This window comes from Helicoverpa zea, chromosome 20, assembly GCF_022581195.2.
Source record: "Helicoverpa zea isolate HzStark_Cry1AcR chromosome 20, ilHelZeax1.1, whole genome shotgun sequence".
Classification (NCBI taxonomy): domain Eukaryota; kingdom Metazoa; phylum Arthropoda; class Insecta; order Lepidoptera; family Noctuidae; genus Helicoverpa; species Helicoverpa zea.
In genome coordinates this window covers 4,931,251-4,955,134 of record NC_061471.1, presented here as the reverse complement: position 1 = coordinate 4,955,134, position 23,884 = coordinate 4,931,251, and the positions used below count along the sequence as shown (strand labels likewise).

The window sequence follows — 23,884 nt, the reverse complement described above, 5'->3', positions numbered from 1 at the left end:
TAAGTTACCTCTCTAGCATCTATTTGTATCTTAACATATTCGCGTTTATTTTAAGTAAATACCGCACATTCCTTACTCCCACACGCTGTGTATAAAGCTTTCTCAAAACTAACTTGAAATAAGTTAAACAAAACAGATCAAAAGCTATTTGTCGGCATTTGTTTTAAGATTATTCCAATGGACTGGCTGAAAGGCACTCGTCCGTGAGCTTTTAAATATACTTCATATTAAGAGCTTATAAGCACAGCCAGATCTAATAAGAAGAGCTTTATATAAATACGAATTCGCTGCGTTTATTCAATGTTGGTTTAGAAACATCAGCAATACAATTTAATATTTTTGGGTAAGTCCTAAAAAGGTATGATCAGGAAAGTCTGTGAATGCTGTTTTTCGCAATTAGGTAAAAGACAGAAATAAATACTCATATTTTTTTAATAAAATACGTACATTAAGTCTAAAGTGGTAGTTGAAAATGTTTATTCAGCGGCATTCCTTTGTGTGAGTTCGTGTTGCATTACAAGTGGGTGTCACATCGCTACGGTGTGGGCCAAGGTCCCTGATTTGAATCTGCGTTGAACAAACATCGCCGAACACTGTATTTATATCGTTATTTTGTATTTGTATCAAAGAACGGAGCCATTGAGACTACTAATTTACGAAACAAAGACCATAGATAGCTATAGAGCGAGAATCTACATAAAGGTGTAGTCTCAAACTAAAACTAGTTTTGCAGGCAATAAAAATAGAAATATCATGTGATAATATGACTCAAATTATTGTTTTTATAGTCGAGAACAAGCAGGGGAAAAGAAACTAAAATTATAAATTCCAGCTAATCTTGCCGATGAAACTCGCGCTTTCGGGAAAACACATCATTTTCCTCAAACGAGTTATCGATTCCCAGCATATTATTGACCGGGTCAAATGAAATTGCAACATAATATTGCTCTATAACGCCAATGTTTCTTCAGCATACAGTGTCAGATCACATGACTGAATATTTTAATCTTCAGCAACAACACGTGTGCATATGAGTAATCGTAATGCGACTAACTAAAGTTAATAATCTGCTATTAGCGTGGTGATGAATATTTTTCCTAGAAATAACTGCAGTTGCGTACGTCTGCCGAAAAGTACATCAATTCCCCATCAAGTGCACCACTTACGATCAAGCAATTACCCGCCGGATATACGGAACAACAACGTGACAGTAGTTCCTGTTATGACGGAATTCTAAAAGCTTCGGGTAAACAGTGCGAGTGTACCGTGCGCTTAGAGTTAGAGAGCAAGCAATGCATTTTACATACTGTTTCACACATTAGTCATCGAGTTATGAATGGCTGAAGGGGTGCGGGGCGCGGCGGGCGGGAGTAGCTGCTAAATATAGCGAGCCAGTAACAGGTGGTCGTTCCTCACCCTTCCACATCCACCCACGCAGCATATGTCTAACGCTCATTGTGCACTAAACAGAATAAAGAAAGTGAAAATTCCTTAGATTTCCCGAAAAATGCGTGATCCAGTGGCGTAGCGTGGGGGGGGCAGGGGGGGCACATTCCCCGGGCGGCAGCTTTTAGGGGGCGGCAAAATTTACCCAATTAAAAAAAAATTGTTCGCAACTAGTATCTGCGCTACATAAAACTGTCTAACAATAACAAAACATTAAACAAGTTGAAACTTTTTAAACTTAAAATTAATTATTGTTAAAATTTGGTACTTAAAACACACGTGACGTAAAATGTAGTTTACGTTATTTTGGTTTTGAGTCTTCAATAAAAAATAATTAAAATTTCGCGCTCGCTTCGCTCGCGTATTCAGAAACTGTATGCGCTTGATTTTGCATTTGTCAACAAACAGAAAGTTAAGTACGTTTGGGCTAAAATTTACGTAATATAATTTGGTTTAAGTCCCATAAAAATTTCGCGCTCGTTTCGCTCGCGTATTCAAAAACGATATGCCCTTGTTTTTGCATCTATCAACAAACAAAAAGTTAAGTACGTTTGGGCTAAATTTTATGTAATTTTTGTTTCAAATCGGATAAAAATTTCGCGCTCGCTTCGCTCGCGTATTCAAATACGATATGCCCTTATTTTTGCATCTGTCGACAAACAAAACATTTAGTATGTTTGGGGCTAAATTTTACGTAATTTTTGTTTTAAGTCCCATAAAAATTTCGCGCTCGCTTCGCTCGCTTATTCAAATACGATATGCCCTTATTTTTGCATCTGTCAACAAACAAAACATTAAGTATGTTTGGGGCTAAATTTTACGTAATTTTTGTTTTAAGTCCCATAAAAATTTCGCGCTCGCGTATTCAAAAACGATATGCCCTTATTTTTACATCTGTCAACAAGCAAAAAGTTAAGTACGTTTGGGCTAAATTTTACGTATTTTTGGTTTAAATCCGATAATAATTTCCCGCTCGCTTCGCTCGCGTATTTGGAATTTTAATACCCTCCAGAAATCAAGTAACAAAGATATAAAAGAAAAGTCTACTTGAGAACCTCCCCCTTCTGCCGGGGCTGCGGGTTGTTCGAAAGAGTTACCATAAAACATAAAAGGCCTTCGACAGAACACGACGGTTTTTAATCAGTAAGAGTCTGACACTCCCTCGCCGCTGCTAACCCACAGCGGGAAGGGTCATTTGATGATTTTTAACGTCGATACAAAAAAAAAACCTTTTTTTGAAGTCGGTTAAAAATGACAAACGGCCAGTAACACTTGTTAAAAAAAATACACGGGAAGGGGCGGCAAAATCGACAACTGCCCCGGGCGGCAAATACCCACGCTACGCCACTGGCGTGATCAGATCGCGTGCAGCTAATTTACATCCACCAAATATAATTAATTCTTTTACTACGGGTCATTTTATGATGTCTTCAAAGAAAGAAAAAATATCCTTTCATATTATTTTATTGCTTTGTGACGGATGTGTCGCGTTAAATCGCTGGTCTATCTGAGAAATGCCTTCAACTTGTGTGTTTTATTTCATTGCTGTTTCCAAGCAAATCACGTTCTGTGATGACGACGTGATGATGTATTGCAGATGGGATCTGCAAGATCTTTTACTTGAATTAACATGCCTTTCACATAAAAAATCTTGGCGAATCTTTACATGGTAGTTCGTGACAGCACAAGTTAGAATCGAGCCGTATAATTATGTTCCCTGATTAACATTTTTGTTAGAGCTCTCGCTCCTGACCCTCGCGTGTCTAATTTTCTTAGTGTCGCGGTCGGATATCCGTCCAGGGTGCCGATTGATCTGCGATTATCGGTGACGGTCCTCCAACGTCAAGGAAACGGAAAGGGATGTTACAGTTATAATTTTAGAACTATCCTCACGCGACTAACTTTTTAAACGATTATACGGAACTGAAGTGTTTGTTGTTTCAAGCATAAAGAGTTTGTTTCCTACTATTGAGTGTCCGCGACTTTGTGAAACAACTGAGAGGATGTTTAACAGGATTTTGTATCCTGTTCGACAGCTTGTTTCATATACAGTGATTAGATCTAGTACTTCAGGATAGTCGAGACTGAGACATCAAATTAACAAGGTGAGGTTCAAGAACCAAAGGTATTAATGGATTCGAGATCTGTATCCGGCGGCATGCGGCATCAAATTGCAATAATGTTGGGAGTCGCACTTATAATAGCGCTGGTTATAATGAAATCGTACAGAGCAAGTTTTCTCGGAAGAGGCGCGGGCGTCTGGCTGGAACAGTTAGTGCGCGTCAAATGCAACCAACTGCGCTTGCGCACCCACACATGCACGCAAACTTCATTCAATAAACCAGCTTTTGTATGAAAATTGAACACAGCTAATACAGAAATAGACTCTTGTTACTATGCAAGAATACTTAAGCTTAAATCTTCAAAACAGAAAAAATCGAATTAAAGCCATAAATAGAGCTTTGCGCAAATACCGAAGTTCAACAAAAAGATTAATGTCCTTAATCCTAAAATAACGATCATTCTTAGCATAGTGTTACGGATAAGTTATCCTACTGATGTTAATTAAAGTGGAAACGAGTCTGGGTGAAATCTAAACCTATCATCAATCATAATTTGCTTCGCGCAACTTGTTGGCCGGAGTGTCCGCGGCGACCCTGAACACGACACTATATTTAGACGGGAGTGCAGCCCTTTAATGCGACACATCTATGTAGGGCTGTCGCAGCGAGAAAGTCGAAATCCGAAACTAATCCGAATTCCAGAACATTGTGCTATCAACAAGACTGACGATAGTTTGGCACGTCAATGAAAGTCTCCCGTCCCTAATTTGCCAGGTGCTCCGTTCAGAAGAACAATAATTGGTCTGATTATCGACTGGACAGTAACCCTAGCCAAAAACAATAAGTCACGCGATATTTGCACTTGCCCTCAGGCCAATCGGCGCCCGCATACTGTCTTGCTTCACGCACGCGAACAATGTCTAAGAAAATCTTATAAATTCGGCTCATATGTAAATTCGTTAAATATTTCTTCGAATAAACTGAATATGAATGAAGGTAGCAAAATAGAGGCAAAGAATACCAATTTTAGTATCTAAAAAAATGTATTTAAAATCAAAATAGACATCAAGATGTAGATAAGTTCACGTCTTGAATATTAAAGTAAGTACATAGAGCTGAGATTGTTATTTGCCTATTTTTTGAGTCGGGTCCACATATCCCAGTTGCTCATCATCGGTATGTGGCCAGAAAGTAGGCTTGCCCACAGGATCTAACGCGATTTCAGGAAACCTTTCGCGCACCATTTCCATGGTCATATCTTCGAATTTCGGTAAAGCATTTATTCTCTTTATTTCTGCTTCACTCCTGGAAAAAATACAGTACATTTAAATAGTAAGTATTTATAAAGCGAGCTTTGTCTATTTTATAGGTACCATAAGTTCGATCTTAAAGCTCGTCAAATCGTACGACTGAGTAAATTAGGCAATATCTTAATAATGCAGAAAACACGAAAATACTGTCCTAAATCTATCTTCAATTAGATCTAGGTACTAAAATTACTTCTTACTTTTCTATTAGCTTCTTCATTTCTTCACTGAACTTCGCGATTTGTGGCTTCAACTCTTCCCACTGTTTGTCGACTGAAGCACTCAGCTTATCTTCTGGGTAAGGGATCTTCAATGATGTATATTGAGACTGGAACTTTTCCACTAGCCCAGGTACGGGGACCAATTTTTTATACTGATCCCAGTTTATCTTAGGTGGCTCCGCAGGACTTGCAAGCATGCTGCAAAGTTGAAAATACTCCAGGATTAGGACAAACAAAGTTTTAAATGTACAATGGACGTAAGTAAAAATTTGTTACCGGCGCAAATATCCCTCAGATTTTCCCTTGAAAGCATAAAAGTTTACTGATTGCTCAGGTGGCACTCTCTTTTCTAACTCCTTCCATTTTATAGCACTCGCAGTTATTCTCTTTGCCATTTTATTTAAAAAACAGACGATTTATTTCGGCGAACTATAAAACGAAGATTTGAAAATAAAAACTGTCATTGTCAATGAGGTGACAATATTTTTGGATTATGTCAGGATATTTTTTAGGTTATGGTCACTGTCCAAGAAGTTTTAATATCAGCATTACCAAAGTCGATGCAAAAAAAAACAGAGACACAAATAAAACGTTTATTAGAAGGCTTTCTTCAATGAAATCAGGTAGAAAATGATCACATTATCGGTCACGCGATGCAAGAAATCGGACTCTCGTGCTAAATTGCGTGCCAACAGGCTCATGTTGCATAGGTCGGAGATCATTTACTTGCTTTATGTGACGCCGTGACCCTGCTGCGCTAACACTACTGTGTTGGGACAGGTTCTATTTGATAATGAGAATAGGACCTACTAGCTTTTCTGAAAACAACACTATTTGGTATCCATACATTGCTGTTAAGTTGGTCAGACATGAAGAGAGAATCCAACTTTTTTAATAAATGGTTTTTCTTTATACCTATTCCAAGTTTTTTTCGGCCATTATGCATGGCGTTTTTCAGCTATTGTAAATGGCTGTCAGGAGCTGCAGTGATTTAAAATAATCCATTATTTTCGTACTAAAGACGCAATTAAACTCGTAGGTACAATTAGTAACGTAATTAGTGTGATTACTAAGAAGGGACCATATCTATGTGCCTTCATACGCTTGTAGATATTATGCGCTATTTATGTTATTACGTACTGATAAGTTTATCAGCGATAAGATAGTGTTGGAAACATTGTCATTTTGGACGGTCATACGATATTCGCGAGGCCTTAGTCGGTTCAAATTATTCAGTATTGTCATTCGTAATACTTGGTAGTTATTCATTCTTACCGGAACCGTGAAAATTATTTATCTGAATTTCATTTTTTCACCGTTGTCTTCTGTTTTAGATTGTTGAAGTGTTGAAAAGTGACTCTATTCGTTGTTATAAGAGGTTGGGTGTATAGTGCTGTGAAGTTTTCTTTCAAGAACTCAGTTAATCTCGGTAGGTATACAACTCTATTGCGTATGATTTCATCAGTATTATTAGTTCAGCGTTTCATTGTGCAATAATTTTTATAATGCACCGATATGATTGGCTTACAGTTTACGTTACAATAAGGCTAATTTAACTTCAGCAATTTTGTAAAGTCACCGGCCTTTTCTCTAAATTTTAAATCACTCTATTACTTAATAAAGACTTTTTTGATAATATTCTAGTTAGCGATATAGTCTTATCTTTTAATCGTAATAAGTTGTATAACAGAAGATTCAAGAAACCTTTGCACCCTATTCAAATTGATAAATTAGGTTCAAACTGCAAACAATTGAGTAGATGCATCCTTTTCAATCAGTGGCTCCTAATTTAGGCGAGTCGAGCGTCAGAGCTCGGGGGCTCAGCTTCCCCTAAGTGAGCCACCCTAGCATTCAAATGAACAAATCGACACGCCGCTTCAATTACAAGACAATAATGTCGGGTGGTGTCAGATCGGTTCGTATCCGGCGGATATTAGCCGTAACGTTGCCGGCTTCAGACGAGCCGAATTCTGACGACACATTTACTGTATAAAATGTCCTGGCCATTCGAGGAACGGCCCATAGACTAAAAATACATGAATGAAGTTTTTGGAGTGCTTTTAAATGATTCTATTTTGTACCTCGTAGCTCGTAGTACGCTTGTAAATACGAATATTATCATTCTTATCAAAAATTAATGTAAAGAATATAATACAAACTATTTAACTGTTTTCTTCTTATTGGCTTATGCAGTCCTGAAAACTTAGTTATAAAAATAAAATCGAATAAATGATACTTTATGGTACGCTTTAGGTTGAATTTTGATAGAAATGGAACATCACGAAAGAGTAAAAAGTCCATCCCCTTACTCGGAGCATCCTTACAAAATTTCTTACTTATACATAAAAACTACACAAGTTCTACGCAGGACTTACACAAAAAACAAAAGACGGATAGAGCAAATGGGTTCCTTAACATGACGAACAGGTTCGATACCTTATTCAGGCTTCGACTAATTTGACGGCTACCTCATTTCTTTTTATTTTATGGTGTGTGAGCAAGACAGAAGACATTGACAGTCGAATATTAGCGATACATAGTAGACTGGCTTGCGGTTACCGAAGCCTTATTATGGGGCCTGATCAAGCTACGTTGCATCAACTGGTAGTCATAAAAATAAATGTTGATGGGCAGGGGCGACGGGAGTGAGAAGTCAAGTATATTTTAAAGGCAAATAATAAACATTGTATTTTTCTGTTAGGAGCTTCGGGTATTTTGAATTTGTTTCATGCCTTTAGGGGTTAATTTCTTCATTAGTCTTATTCATTTTCCTTAAGCGATTGAAATGAAGACACAGGTGGTTACACATAGATACACCTACAATCGGTTCTTATTCGTTTTGTTTAGGCGATTGCTATGAAGACACCCAGGTGGTCTAATAGACAAACCTACAATCGACGTTGATGACTTATTCTATCCTATCGTCCATTCAGGTTCATTATGGACTTTTTAACTAATTTCTCTATTCTTCTTTACAGTCCCAGCACTATGAAGCTGGAATGGACGGAGAGCGAGTCGGACTACGGTCTGGAAGAAGCAGCCTTCTACGAAGGCCCCCCGGCCGTCGCGCCCCCGCCGACCAAACACGTCTCATTCAGCTTGAGACTTGATCTGGTGAGTTTACTAACTTTTTAGTCAAGGGAGCCTCTTTCGTTATGTCAAAGTGGCCAGTACTCAATGGAAATTCGAAAATGGATCGCATTTTTTTCTTAATAACAGCTTAACAATTTAATTAGCAAAATACTAAAACCTTCATGGAACGTGGAAAATGAGCTGAGTTTTCCGTAAATACGTAGTAGCTATCAACGCATATCTAATCAAAATTCAATCAAAAGTCATCTATCTCAGAAAAAAACATAGATTAAAAATCTATAATCCTCGCATGAGGGATAGTGGCTTTATGCCAATACATCTCCGGTTTAATACTTAGTTTATAAAAGTTGCTTGTACCTAAGTACATAAAGTCGTGTAACCACTCGCAGGCAACTTTTTTTCTCCTTACTCCCATTAAATGATCCAGTCTCTACAAGGTTGTGTTCGCGGAGTTATCGAAACCCGTTAGAATTGATCCAGTAACTACTTGAAACCTTTTTAAATCCGCCAAGTATTAACGTTAAACAAAATATTCTTTGATGTAGACACGTTCTCAGAATTCAATGCCCTAACAGAATTCACATCAAACAACGAAATGCCTATAAACAATAATTGATGCGTTTCATTCATAAAAACATATGTTTCGAATTAGTTTAGGTTTCGTTACGATGGCCTTGTGTCAAAATTCAAAAGTTCAAATTGTCAATGTCACCTTCTAAAGCGGTTTGGGAATCTCCACGCTGTTAATCACCCAGGCAGATATTACGTAGGTATTTATTTAAAAATATGTTACAAAATAACTAACGCTATACTTTTAATACTATCTACCTAACGTAGCAGTTAAAAACGTAAAGATTGAAATGCAACAAGACTAAAAAGACGCCACAAACGCATTTGATGGACACGGTGACGGCTACCAGTGTCTGACAGACACATTTCTTTCATGCACCCAGTCACGTTCGCCCGACGTGGCTGCCACCATAATAATAATCTTAAACAGTGGCAACACCGGAACTTAAGGTGTTACTATATAAAGTAAGAGTAAACGCTCTTTAGAAAGTCTTACGGCGCTAGCTTTATCAGCGATCCCTTGATTAATAAACGAGAGGAAATCCGAATGAGCTTGAAAAAGCAGCAACGTTTATGCTAAGCGATCGGTTTCTTTAGAAAACTAGCCACGGCCAGTTTCGAGTTGGCACTGGCCCATATATCGACGTTTGTCTTACAATGTTTACAAACGCCGTATTATTTCTGTTTCAATTTACAGGTGCCAGAAAATGTATTGATAATTATGTCGTCGTGACACGATTATTGTGGTGTTAAATTATGGGGAATTATAAAACGAGCGATTAAAAAAACGCTTTGCGACTGATGATGACATACTGTATTAATAACTTGAGCGGTATGAATTTGAGAAGATTTGATGAATTAAACTAACAACGAATATTGATCTATACATATAATAAATCTGTAAAAAAACTGTGTCTGTACATTGAATATATTAAAAAAATAATAATTGGGTGGGGTTTAGAAACAGTAATGGAGCACAAATCCAAAAAAAAAATTCTGTCTGTTTGTCTGTATGTCTGTATGTCTGTATGTCTGTATGTCTGTTTGTTTGTACACGCTAATCTTCCGAACTACTGAACGGATTTCAATGATTTTTTCTTTGTTGTATCAGTATTAGGCCTGGTCAACATATAGGCTATAATTTATCTTCGAAACTTGAAGACCTGATGCAGAACTCCAACAGACCAATAAAACTATAAGAGATACAAATATGGTGCCGTGGCAAAAATTGTTTCATTTGATGAGCATTTTCAGCTGAGATTATAAATTTTAAGATCTGGAACACCTGATGTGGAACCCCAAGAGCCCAGCTTCTCTGTACCATATACAGGTATGCCGTTTTAGCAAAAGTTGTTCAATTTGATAAGCACTTTCTATTGACTTATACAAATTGAAGATCTAAAACACCTGATGTGGAACTCCAGGGGCCCAGCTAGACTATAGCATATAGAGGTATGACGTTTTAGCAAAAGTTGTTCAATCTGATAAGCACTCTCTGTTGACTTATAAAAATTGAAGATGTAAAACACCTAATGTGGAAACCCAGGAGCCCAGCTAGACTATAGCTTATAAAGATATGACGTTTTAGCAAAAGTGGTTCAATCTGATAAGCACTCTCTATTGACGTGTAAACATCGAAGATCTGGAACACCTGATGTGGAACTTCAAGAGCAATACTACACTTGAAATGTATAGAAATGAATGTTATGAAATAGGTATAGTGAATCAAAATAAGTAATTAGTCCGTCTTTTAGATAACCCTAAAATAATGGACACGCATTTTTCTTTTCTCTCTCTCACAAACAAATAATAACGAAGATACAACAACGCTTGAATTTCGTGTTAAGTCACTGCTTAGTACAAATTTTACATACCTAGACGTGGCGTCACGAGCCTCCACTCTCTAACTTTGTTGCGTTTTATCTTCATTATTATTTTGTATATCTCTTCCAGACCTCGGGACTACAGAGTTCCAAATTTTTGGGAGGCAAACGTGGGGTCGAAGCCAACACGCTGAAGCCCTTTTGAGACAACTTTAATGAAATGGTGACACAAAACCGACGATTATCCCTTTATACACTATAGAAATGAACCCAAGGACAATCCCCGGTGGACGTCGTTAAAAAAAAGACAATCCCCGGTTCTGTGCTAAACTATTGCTAACTATGGAGGAAAACTACTTGGGCTATTTTGATGGGATGTTAGTGGATGACAATGTATTAGGTACATGTAAAAACGGCAGGTGGAGACTCGCCACCTCACTTACTGTAACCAGTCACTGAATAGCAACAAGAGGGCAATAGGGACATGAGCGGCTGAAGGGTGAGGATACCTCGGCGGACTTTAAACGCGGATTACGCGCTCCCTGTGCTTACCATGAGGCACCTACCCTCCGAGCAGGGCCACTAATCCTGCTCTAGCGACTCCACTCTGGACGGCCAAGCCAAGCCAGAGGCGTGAGACCTACCCCCGTCATGGTTCACTCCGACCGGCCGGAGATGGGGGACAGTATACTCTCCCTGGAGAACTCAGTATATATAGCCCCGCGGGGTCGCTACTCCCCGTCATCAGCCTCAGATGTCTTGCGGTGCCTATATCTCATTATTATTGTCGTTATTATCTCAAGAGCCTTTGTCCCAATTATGTTAGGGTCGACTTCCAGTCACGATGCAACTGAGTACCAGTGTTTTACAAGGAGCGACTGCCTATCTGACCTCCACAACCCGGTTACCCCTTGGTAAGACTTACTGGCTTCTGACTACCCATAACGACTGCCAAGAATGTTCAATGACAGTCGGAACCTACAGTTTAACATCCCCTCCAAATAACGGTCATTGGTATCCAAAATATACGTAGAAAGTACATACGAACTTAGAAAAGTTGCATTGGCAGGCACTTGCCAGACCTGGAATCAAAGACGCACGCTCATACTTGAGAGATTGGTTCTCTACCCACTAAACCACCACGAATTCCACTAAGTCACCACGACTTTGTCATCTATTTAATGTTTTTTTACGAAATAATACCTACGTGTAATATTTTTGCCACACACAACTTAAATGCGGTCTAATTAGAATCACTACTTTTATCCCTATGGTCACGTCTATTGCGACTATTCAGATCTTTGATTTTGCTGACCCCATAGTCGCTGGCATAAGGGACAGGATCCGCGTACGAAGTCGCGGGCAAAAGCTAGTTAATAATAAAATCCAGAATGAGCTTACAAAAAGTGGATTGTGATAAATCCATTTCATATATTAAAATTTTATACGAGCGACTACATTACTAAGTGAGCGACTGGAAATACAGAGAGAGCAACTTCAATATTAAGATAGAATCGATTTTTCTAAGTGAGGTTATACATAACGTACTACTAAAAAGTTCACTTTGAGCAAAGTTTTGTAAGCTGCTTTATTAATGATTATTGGTTCCTGACATTCTATTTTAAGATGGCAGAATTTTGAAAACGAATCGCTGCAAAACCGACTCCACGTAGTCTTGTTTGCCCTACCCCTAGAGTGCAATTCAAAACCGCGTAGACGCAGGCTCCTCTTCTCCACTGGGCACTATGGGCACGTACCCAGGACCCCGCGATCGAATGGGGCCCCCTAGTTCCTGCCAGATTACCAAATGATAACCGATATTTAGATATTACCGAAAAACATTAACTTTGAAAAATCTGATGATAATGACCTACTACAATACCTACGCTTATTAGCTTTAGTTTGCCGCATGCGCATAGCTATACCTTGTACAACATAGCTTGAACTTATTGACAGATGGGTCAGTGATAGGAAACAGACAGTATCTATTGGTGTAAAAATATGTGGCTGTTGTTTTAAACTATTCAAAATAAATGAAAATGAAGCACCTAACAGTGTACAGCAAGCACACTCTTTTGCAAAAAAAGCGGGCACCTATGTGAAATCTTAGTTTTAATGACTTTACGTGTATTTGAAAGGGTTTCACACATTTTGTATTCGAAACACTTCATTTAAGATAAAATGCCGCTCAGTATTAAAAATATATTTGTCAAATATTGAAAAAAATGCAGGACGTAACGTTGACACTCAAACAAATATTAAGTCGCTCAAATATTATGAAGCTGCTCATTTTGTGTTTTAAGTAACTCAAATTAATGTTTGTAAGATACTGTTCTATTGATTTTTCGTCACTTACAGTCAGTCGCTCACTTAGTAATTATATGTATAACCCAAATTAATTAATTTTGACACTTAAAATTGTAATTTGCAGTCACTCGGTTTATTACTACCCTTAAATTATTATGACTTATTCAGTTTCATGGCGGAAAAGGTACTACTTTCATTCAATATTTCTGTCTGCAAATAAGCTCTTCTAAAGACTTATTTTGTTTACAATTAAATAATTTCCAAAACTGTGAGAACCGCAAAATTTTAAACGATTTTTGAAAACTATAATTGCGAGAAGTTTTGCAATAAACGAGGTCAACGACTTGGCCCGATTTTAAATTATAATTTGTAGAATTGAATATGAAAGCAGTTTATAATAGAAAATGTACAGGACAAACAAGCCTAACAACTGTATTTCTTGTTTTTATTACGGTTTATAATGTTTTAACATCCGCCAAAAATAGTACGGTTTTTGATACCTTGAGATACATTTACCACTGAGAACCTCAAGTATTACCATAAACAGGGTTACCAAAAAAGAATTTTAAAACAGTAATAAGTACTGATGTTCTCTAATCATATACCATTGGCATCGAGATAAGATATAAAGTATTTTTTTCAGTTAAAATACATATAAATCTTCTCATGCAGAATAATCAGACAGACCGTATAAGACAGAACTTAATGAACTCTACTCTTAAAAGATCAACCTTCCTTAATCTGTCAAATTTCTTCATTGGATTTTCAACCTTATCACAATGGTGGAAGGTTAATGTTCTATAGGAAAAAAATAACAGATTCGGGTAGGTTGACCTTCTGGCGTCTGTACTACAGGTGCTCTACTATTCATGTATTTTTCCTAATGGCCGTACATTGCGAACATGTTTTCATACACGTTTCCGATAGATCTGTAATCACAAGAACTTATTCTGAGCTTAACAGGTTTCAAAGAAAACAGTAGCGTTTTTGTAATTATCTGGGCGTTAAAACTGGTATACTGAGCCTTGGAACTCATTTGTAATGCGTATAATTATGAAAGTAACGTGGAAAATAATTTGTATTTATGTTTGGACTTGTTTTGTACCAGTTTGTAGTAGCAGGGTTATAAAAAGGTTGGTTGTAGATTTTTCTGTATTTGGTATGCCATCTTCTTTGTAAAAGCTCAATGTTAGGAAAGAAGTTTCAGTCTAATTTCGTGTTCTAATGTTGTCTTGGATTATGAGTGCAAAATCGACTTTTGTTCCTAGATTTTAATTTACGTTTTTTTTGTTACTTTTAAGTATCTAAATATTCAAACAAAAAACTTAAGTAAAATATAATTTTGTGTAATGTTGGCTTCCTCGTAATGTCACCTCCGTCGCGAGCCCCCTACGCTGTCCTAACATCCCCGGATGTGTCGCTCCGGACCACTGGACCGTGAACAGCTGATCAACTTGCACTCTCCTTTATTTTTAATAGGATATTGTTCCTAGTTTCACTTTCCACTACAGTTTATATCACGTGCGTTTATACGACGTGTAGCCTCGGTTTTACAAATAAGATATATTCTGTAATTGTTTAAGACCTGTCATTATTCGTCTATTCTCAAGTAAACCAGTCTGTTTATAATAATTAACAAAAACTAGACTCTCGAATAACAGCTAGACGTATACAATAGCTAATGCTTTTATTTATAAAAACGATAGTCTTTTCTGCCAGTTTTCAGGTTTTCAGTTCAAACAAAAACAACAATAAAGTAGTTTAATTCATACACACGGTCAAAATCAATCAGCGACTTGAATAAAGGAGAATCGAAAACAAACCCGAGTTCTTATTTCAAAGATCCCGCGCTTTTTAGTTTTTTATTTTTAAACTTGTCCGTGACACTGACGCTAAGCTGCACTAATGAGTTTCGACATTAGCTGAGTACGACGAAAAACTGATGGAACTTTTTACGAATGGGTTACACGGTGTATTGTATTAGTTTAATGATTACTCGAGAGGGTTCGGGTGTCAAATTGGTTGGGAATAATTATACGAAACGTTATTTAATTTGGGACGGGTTACTTGGCTTTACATCTCAAGTCAAAGTTGTTTGAAAGAACGTTTTTCATTTGATTAATTTCCAATTTCCTTATCAACATATCTTAATCCTCCATAGTTTAGAGAGAGTCTGTGTTCTGTGCGACCATAAAGAATAATCGCTGACGTGATTTACGTATGTTCTTGTCGATTTGAGTTTTGGTCTTCATATTTTATGGTGAAGTATTTTTTTTCTATCGATATCATAATCTGTACTGTAAGGAGGTTCAAACAAGGAGTCAGGAGTTAGAGGAATGCCTAGATCTCTATTCTAGTTCAACGTCTTTTGATACAACTGAAACTATCAAAACGTTGATTCGCTCTCCCTTATGTCCAATGCCTCGCAAAAATATCGTTAATATCACAAAATAATTTACGTAATAATATAATTAGAAATGATCGGGCCTATCCTGGCGTGTCTCATTAGGGCCTGCTACGATTTCCGGCTACTAATTAAAGGGACGATGCTAGTTACGTCCGCCTCACAGGATATGACAAATTTGTTGTGATTTTTCTAATATTATTGAGTGTATTTATGCTTATTAAGTTGCTAGTGAAATTATTGCCACAGGCTCATGTTCTGAGAAGATAGATTTCTTAAGTTAGGGATGTAAATTTTCTAAGAACAAATATAATTTTCCTTTTCTTGTAAGCTCATAGAATACTCATACATACCCCACACAGCCATAGAAAACTCCAGAGAAACATTTGTTTTTACAAGTTTTGAAGGTATTTTTACTAAACATTAATTTAAAAAATATTATCTATCGTGAACCATTTCCTTTTCCCCACAAAAATTGCGAAATTATGATTGTTCCTTGAAAATCGTCATGAGTACGCGATATGTTGATAAAACCTGATGTGTTCATAATGTTTTGTAAATAACTGTTACGTTGTTCATGTGTACGTTTGTACCCAACTGTAATCGGTTACTTTTTGCATGAACCGCTTCATTCGTGTTTTGCGAATAATTTGAATACAAGACACACGACTTGGCTTCTCAACCCGTTTTACTTTTCTTTTCAAAATTTTACAAACCGTATTTTTCGGAAGGTTTCGTTTCTTAAAAAAAAAAAACTGTCTGATCTGAAAACCAATTTCCTTTAAAAACATCACAGATTAATATGCTACTTAAAAAAAACATTTACTCGATCGTCACCCTTCTCTATTTAAAAATCACACCATTTTTAAAACCGTTAACCGCCACTTACTCCAAACAGAAGTCGACGTTCCAAAATTAAACAACAAAAAAGCTCATAACTCACTCTCTCTGACAATGGAACACAATATAATCTACCAATAATTTACTTTTTAACGCCGTTTGAAGGGTAATTTATCAGGAGGGGGATCAACAGCACCAGATAAATCAGAGCACGTTTAAAAAGTAGCTTCCCTTGATGTAAGGAGACAAGATCTTGACATCGCACACGTTTCTTCAACGATAAATGAGCGACAAATTGTCAATTAACCTCGACCATAAGTTATTTACATCTTGTTTTACTTTTCTTGTGTTCGATTTTTGAATTTTGCTTTGGTGGCAATTCAGTCATTAGCAGTTTTTATACAAGAAGAGTTTTGAATGAAATCTTATTATTTTCTGCTACGTTTTATAAAACGTTCCCTAATAATTATTGTAACCGTCGCTGTCAAGCTACGTGGTCATTTTGGCCTTATCGTCCTACAACGCAATAATGGTACCCAGAAACCTCAGCCATACGGACCCCTTTGAACGCTCCAGTGATTGAGCACACACTGTCCCCTTTTCCTGCAAACCATCTTACCGACATTGTAACGAACACGAAAGCTTTTGATTAAATAAAAAATAACCAACTCCAATCTTACCACCACATCAAATGTACATAATTAATTTTAATAGCTTCTTAATTAACATTTGGAGTTTATTTTATTAGCAGTATTTATTGCTATTATTAAAATTAAAAGCAAATTGATGTCATTTTTATTACACAAATAGTTTTAGCGTTTCTCTGATTAAATAAATTAATGCGAAAGAAAAAACGTTGACTGCCGTGCGTCAATCGTCAGGCGGATAATAAGAGATGTTCTAGTGAATTGGGATCGTGCCCTCCAATATCGGTAATCACGTGCCAAGACAAAATAGGGGTGAGCCGACCCCACACTTTGAACCGAACCAAAATACCCCATGAATGTTTACGGGTTAATCAACGGGCACGGCTCAATGGACAGGGAATTCATTATTCTGCCATATGCATTCAGTTAAGATGTAAGATGTCACGAATTCGTCCTCCATGATACCTAATTAAAGAGTCTCGCACTGAATTATAGAAATGATTCTTATGACGTTAATGTCTAAGTTATTTAGAAAATTGTTACAGTAAATTAGAATTTCCTGCACGAAAAATCTATTACATACTTCCTGAACACTTTGAGAACGTTACGAGATAGTTAAAAATAGACATTGCGTTCGCATTGATAGCCACTTTATATTCAAGTTTATTTGTACTAAGGCTACTTAGTACTGATTACAATTTATTCAGAAATTCACACTCAACTGTCGGGTAATTAGCACTCGTAACGGTAGACTAATTAGTTCTCTCTTCACTTTATTTGCTGATATTGAATGCACAATAGTAAGCAGTCTTCAAATTAACTTCGATAGATGTAAATTCTTTTTATAACCCTGCAAAATTAAGTCTTGTAGGTAAGGCAAACTATAAGGATTTGAAGTAGAAGATTGCTCCTTTCTGAATACCTATTATTATATCAAATGCGAATGATGGTCTTAAAATATGTACAATACATAGTTGTTATCATATTTATGAGGTACAGTAAACGTGTACCAGGGCTTCATAGAGACCCATCGTACGGAGTTGATTGGCTCGAGGGGGCACTCTGATTCGATTTTGACGTTTTTATTGAACCATATTGATATACTTTGTGATTAGGAGTCGTGTCATGGGCCACGAGATATTCAACTGAGAAGGGTCAGATAGGGACGCGCAAAAGTCCTCCTTTTATTGTGAAATCTACATGGAAAATATTTTGTTAATTAAATAAGATAGATTTAAGAATTATAGATTAGGTGGATAGTATGTTGTGTTGTATAAAAACTGACTAAATTATTTATAATTATTTATAAAAATAATAATTAAGTTACTAAAACCACGGACTCAAACATACTACAGGGATTTTAACGGATAGCTTGAAACCATCTTCTCGTCTTCTTTTCAGTTTGATTTTTCCTGTATTATTTACCTTTGAGAGAGGTTAGAAAAACTGTTCTTTCTATCAGAGTTAATTAATTTATCAGAAGTTTACATTTCACAATACAACTTCAACACCACAAAACATTCGCGTTAACTACGTATTTAAAAATATATAGTCGAAGTTTATTTCTTATCGTATAGACTTTATTCTTTTGAATAAGAATGAACATAGATCAAAGGATCTTTTGAGGCATTGTGCTGTGAATATTTTTTTAAGCGACGCATGTCCGAACAGCGAACGGAAGTGGTGGTGTGTGGACGGCATACTACTTGGCCTGCGCCTGCGATGCCATCACCGCCCGCCCGCCACCTTATATAAAATAATATCCTCTTTTGTTGGACACTACAAGGTTTTTAAAAGCCTACTTGCTGATTCGGGAGTCTTGTCTGTATTTGATTTATTGCTGCCATTTAGTCATCGCTAACGTCAATATGTTAATCATTTGCCGTAGTATTTCAAGACTGAAGTTATAGGTTTCATTTTACATGTTAACCGATTGTCTATAAAATTAAAAATTTAAATAGAACATCATGTGATAAGCCTAGACATGAATGCTTGTTTTTGTTAAGCATCATCATCATCATCTGCACAACCTTTACCCAAATTTGTTGGGGTCGGCTTTCAGTCTAACTAGATGCAACTGAGTAGGTACCAATGTTTTACAAGAAGCGACTGAGCCATAAGGCATTGGATGGCAAATTCAATAATTCTTCCCTAAGCTCTTCAACACATCTACCTTAAAATTTTCCTTAACTTATAATACTATAACTTCCAGTGCGATGAGGGTGGCGGCGCCGCCGACGGCATCAAGACGGAGCCCCCGGAGGCGGAGGAACCGCGCGCGATGCAGAAAGTGCCTTCTCTCTCCGACCTCTCCGACCCTGAGGCTTCTCTAGGTAAGTGTCTATAGAACTTTCTAGATTAGGGCTGTATTGAATAATGGTGATACAGGAAGGTTGCGTGTTTTGTAGGTACATGATCAAATTAAATAATTTATTTTGCAATAACACTACTTATTATTACGTGAAAGGGTTATGGACGGTGTTTCCTACGCTGGCTACCTTGAAGGGAACCACCAAAACTGACTGTAGGGCCACAGGGAGGTTTTGACAGCTTAGACTTTTTAATCTTATTTTTCATTTTATTTTTAAATAATCGTTTGAGTCTAAGGGACGTAATAACTCTGTCACAGCCTCGGTATATCGATGTTATTTAGCCTTTTTGAAGCAATTTGGAGCGGAAGTACATAATGCACTTAATTGATAGCAAGTATTTACAGCGAGGTTAACATATCGTTAATGCAACATTAAAATTTACATCGATATCTACAATGATAACTTGTAGGAAAAGTCCCAACGACTTACTGAAGACGGCCTTGAAATTAATTCGTTTTCGGTCGGTATTCAATCACGAACTTTCGAGTTGACTGATAGTATAGATTCACTCTAATGATAATAAAGTTACAACACACATTATGCTCACACACTATGACAATCCAAAAAACGCAAAATCTCCCCATAACAATCGTCAAAGAATCTCCGTGGATCCGTCAAGTGTGTGACGTGGCTATCGTTTAGCCTAACGACTTTATCCTGACGTGGAAGGTTAGGCTCGTTCCCTCCGGCAAATCAGTGAGGAGCGGAACTGGCTCGCGTCTGCAGTCTCCGGCAATGCCAGGCATCCTGCAGTTGGTTGCTAACCTCCGCCGGAATTGATCCTCGTCTTGTTATAAGAAGAACGGCGAGGAGTCATACTACGATTTTAGGATAGGTTTGTGCAGACATTGTTTTGGAACTGAAAGGTAAAGATCGAAACATGTCCTATTGAATATGCTCAAAATAAAAAAAATACTCAAATTCAATTCTGAAGTTTCTTCATGTAACTGTCTCTTTATTTATTAGTATCCTTACATGTATTAAAATAATCTAACAAGATTTCATTGCATAGTTAAAAGCGTTTAAATAAGACAAGTTACCGTATATCTAAATGGTCAAAGGGCATCGACGCTTCCATTTGCCATCGATATTAAGAGGAAAAGTGTCAGAAGAAAATTGTGTTAAAATTAAAGTGAATGGTAAACACAACCTTAAAGTCATATCCACATGAAGAAAATACCCTAAGCTCAATAAGACCCCATGGTCACCATAGGGTCTTATGTATCATAGGGTCTTATGTATCTTTGTATTTTATAGTCTTATTGCAAGAAGAATTTTCAAATGCCGCTGGTTGTGCACGTTCTTTCCTAGAATAAAAAGGAAGAAAGGATAATGTTTAAAGTGAATGTATTACCATTGACAGAGTAGTTTGTTAGGCTGAGAAATATGTGCACACACAGTGTACTTGTTTCACCGTTTCAAAAATGGCTGTCTAAGTGGCTAGTACATATAGGTAAGCACTAGCAAAAAGGGGGCTACAAAACCGATAGTAATTGAGTCATTTGCTTGTTACGTGCCACGGGAGGTATAGTCTATGTACCACGTATTAATAAATAGGTGAATAGGATAATACGCCGCATCCTCGTTACATCGGTGCACTTTCAGATTAGCTCTCCACGTCCATAACAGACCTGCATTAGGTATTATATATCTACATAAACTGCACGACATTTAGAGGGACATCAATCTAGCCGAAGATTACTCTAGGAAGCATTGGAACAGGACTCATTATCATCATCCTTTGTTCTACTAATTTCTCAATTGTATACGAGGTAGACAATCAATTCTTTCTCAATCCTTCTCCGTGTGAGAGGAGGCCTGTGCCCAGCAGTAGGACGATAAAAAAAAAAACAAAAAAAAAAAGGCTGTAACAGGATACGAGGTAGACACAGCATGACTTCTCCTTCCATACTCTTCCATCTGCTGTCATCTCACAAGTAACATTCTTAATAGGGCATATCGATTTTCATACTATTCACTCATTCTTTCGTTGCATATTTACAAAAAAATATGTACTTATTATCTGACTATCTATAACGTTTTGTTATCAATCATTCGATAAATATAGGTCTGTGTTTATATCCGGCTGACAATGGCATAACAAAATAATTCATACACGAGTGGCTTAACTGAAAAGACGTCACACTTAAAAATATATAATACCTACTATATCATAAATCACATAATATAGGTATATCGTAAATAATTTTAATCTTATCTTTTGATTTGAATAAAAAAATATAGAGTCAACAATTAACCCCTTAAATTAGTACAAGGGCGATAATCCTAAAAAAGTAAAAGTGCGTACTCCACCAAAGAGTACATTCTTTTGTTTGAGAAGTCTGTTAAAAAAGTGATAAAATTGTCACCTGGTCATTGCCTTCGTGACAGATGCCGGTGACCTAATTACGTGCTCAATCAGGTCTCCCATATTCGCACGTCAGTAATTATGTGTGCGAGTGCATTGACCCCAGAGTAGCGATGCCTCCAGGGTGGGCTCATACGGGCCCATTGTTTTCTCGACGTGGGAACACCACATATCTGAACACGTGAGGTAAATCGATGTATTCAAATCGTCTTCCAAGCATAAATAGTCGTTTAACTAATGTGTTCCTTTTTGTTTTTTAAACTTTTCTGAATAAACTTGGGCTTTTGTAAACATTGGTCGCAGTTTTTTTTGTTTCTTGTGAAGTCAAACAAAAGCTTTGCAAAGCTACAATCATAATGTTTCACGGGAATTTCGTCTTTATCTCCACGACTTAAAGTTTTTGATTCCCTTGAACAATAGTGTCTAAGCTATGATTATTATTTACCCATTGCCTAATCATACCTGTTTTTGGTATGGGACTTCCCGATGAGTAGGAAGATTCCCCACAGAACTGTTTACATACTTATTTCATCCATGTAAGGAGTGTCATTTTCCAAATGGAAAAGCATGCAATACAATAGACAATTAAGCTTTAGAATTCTTTAAAATTTTACAACCGATAAACAGCCTATCAAAAAACTATCAATTTATTCTTGGAATAATAGCAATATAGGTATTTATCAAATCAAAGAAACCTCAGACGATTATTTTAGATATTTGTAAAATGGATTTTCCTCACTGAAAAAACATAACAAGATTGCATGAATGAACGCAAACTCTACATATTATGTGTATACAGGGTGTGTCGTTCACAATCACATTAAATCCTATCACATATGCTTTATGATATTCTATGGCGAATTGTAAAAAAAATAACCTAATCCATTCAGTGGTTTGGCCACAGGAGTCATTTTTCGTTTTTATAATTTACAACATCATGTGTAAAGCAGAGATAAAGTTAGGAGTATCGAACATTTTGAATAGCTGACAGCTGTCAGTTTGCAAGGGAGAATTCCAGTTGTTTGTAATGACTGACTTTTATATGGTGTTCTAATTTTCGCACATTTTTATTCTATTTACTTTGTTTGAAAAATGCATTTTTTTATTTTTACGTATTTTTCTTTTTTCTTTGTGTTAATCGACATATGTTAACTAGTATATTAACGCATTTCATTTAATGTGATTGTGAACGACACACCCGTTATACCTATTCACTGAGCTTGTTTTCAAAATAAAGCAAAAATAACATGCTTAATTATTCTTCAATCTATTAATTAAAACCGGAATCCAGATACAGTCATCCGGGAAAATCGGTCACGGTTCATTAATATTTGCATAAGTTTAGGTACGCAAATGCATATTGTACCGGATTTTCCTCCAATGATATCTAATAAAACTTGGAACCTCGTCTGAATGGATGACCGTTGATTAGCTATTTTCATAAACAACGTTTCAGAACCATACGTTTTTTAGCATTCTGAATTCAAAGTATGAAAGTGAAGCACGTTTTTTTTTCATTTTACTTTGAAGAATACAAAATTTTTAAATATTTTATCTTGACAGATTTATATACTGGGAATTTATATACTGGGAATTTTTTAAAGATTTTTGGCATGGACCTGCATGAATTCCTTCGGATGTAATGTGAGCGGTTCCTTCGGTGCGGCGTCGCAAGACTGCCCGCAATAATTACAGATTATAACATTAATCGAAACGCGAATCGAATTGCCACCCTCGAAGGAACCTTCTCGGAAATATGCTGATAAGTACTAAGTATAATACTAATACGCTTATATGATATCGAAATGATTATTGAATGACAGACTACAGGTTAGCCCCACGGCGAAGTCTTCAATGAATCTGACTTAAACTGTGTATTTAATTTATACAGAGCTGTTGATATGACAAAAAGTGCTTCTAAAAATCGAACTTAACTTTTCAGAAATCTCTAGAACTTTTCTTAGGAACAAATGCTATTATAGTGTATCTACCTAATATCGCTATTATTCTCAGAATCACTAAACAAAGTCCACACAGCAAACATTTAATTTAAAACGCAGATAACAGAACAGTTGATGGAAATATTAAAATTATTTATTGTAACAAGACCTAAATAAAACATCTCGTTATGAAAACCTTAGTACATGATAATAATGAAATTACAAATTGTCGGTAGTCCGTTATCATGTATTATCAGAGTTCTAACTAACCGCATAGTTATGGAACGAGAGTGGAACAATTTGTATGGCTTTATCAGACTTACTGGCGAGTGATTCACAGTACCGCGAACCCACTGTGTATAATGTACTAATTATTATGTATTATGCAACTACATAATACATATAAACTTTGTGGACACAGTTGCGGTTTGCATGTTATCATAGTAAATAGTTGTGTGAACAGTGCCTTATTTTGCGGTTTTG

General features: G+C 36.7%; 2 protein-coding genes across 5 annotated transcripts in view; one reads left to right on the top strand and one right to left on the bottom strand.

The window, feature by feature from the left end:
• Positions 1–23,884, top strand: part of LOC124640410 (ETS-like protein pointed) — a 116,077-nt gene that overhangs the window by 6,751 nt on the left and 85,442 nt on the right. For 3 of the 4 annotated variants that reach the window (XM_047178174.1, XM_047178175.1, XM_047178172.1), the window contains exons 2-3: positions 8,016–8,151; positions 18,934–19,054. In XM_047178174.1, coding sequence (XP_047034130.1) covers positions 8,026–8,151; positions 18,934–19,054 — 247 coding nt within the window. In that variant the 5' untranslated portion in view covers positions 8,016–8,025. Of the gene's footprint in view, positions 1–6,254; positions 6,467–8,015; positions 8,152–18,933; positions 19,055–23,884 lie in introns of those variants that run through there. The other variant, XM_047178173.1, reaches the window with a different exon arrangement.
• LOC124640411 (ATP synthase subunit d, mitochondrial-like) lies at positions 4,574–5,677 on the bottom strand. Its single transcript, XM_047178179.1, has 3 exons — positions 5,314–5,677; positions 5,017–5,235; positions 4,574–4,814 (listed from the first exon to the last, which is right to left on the bottom strand). Exons 1-3 carry the CDS (start codon positions 5,430–5,432, stop codon positions 4,634–4,636), a joined length of 519 nt encoding a protein of 172 aa, XP_047034135.1. The 5' UTR covers positions 5,433–5,677; the 3' UTR covers positions 4,574–4,633.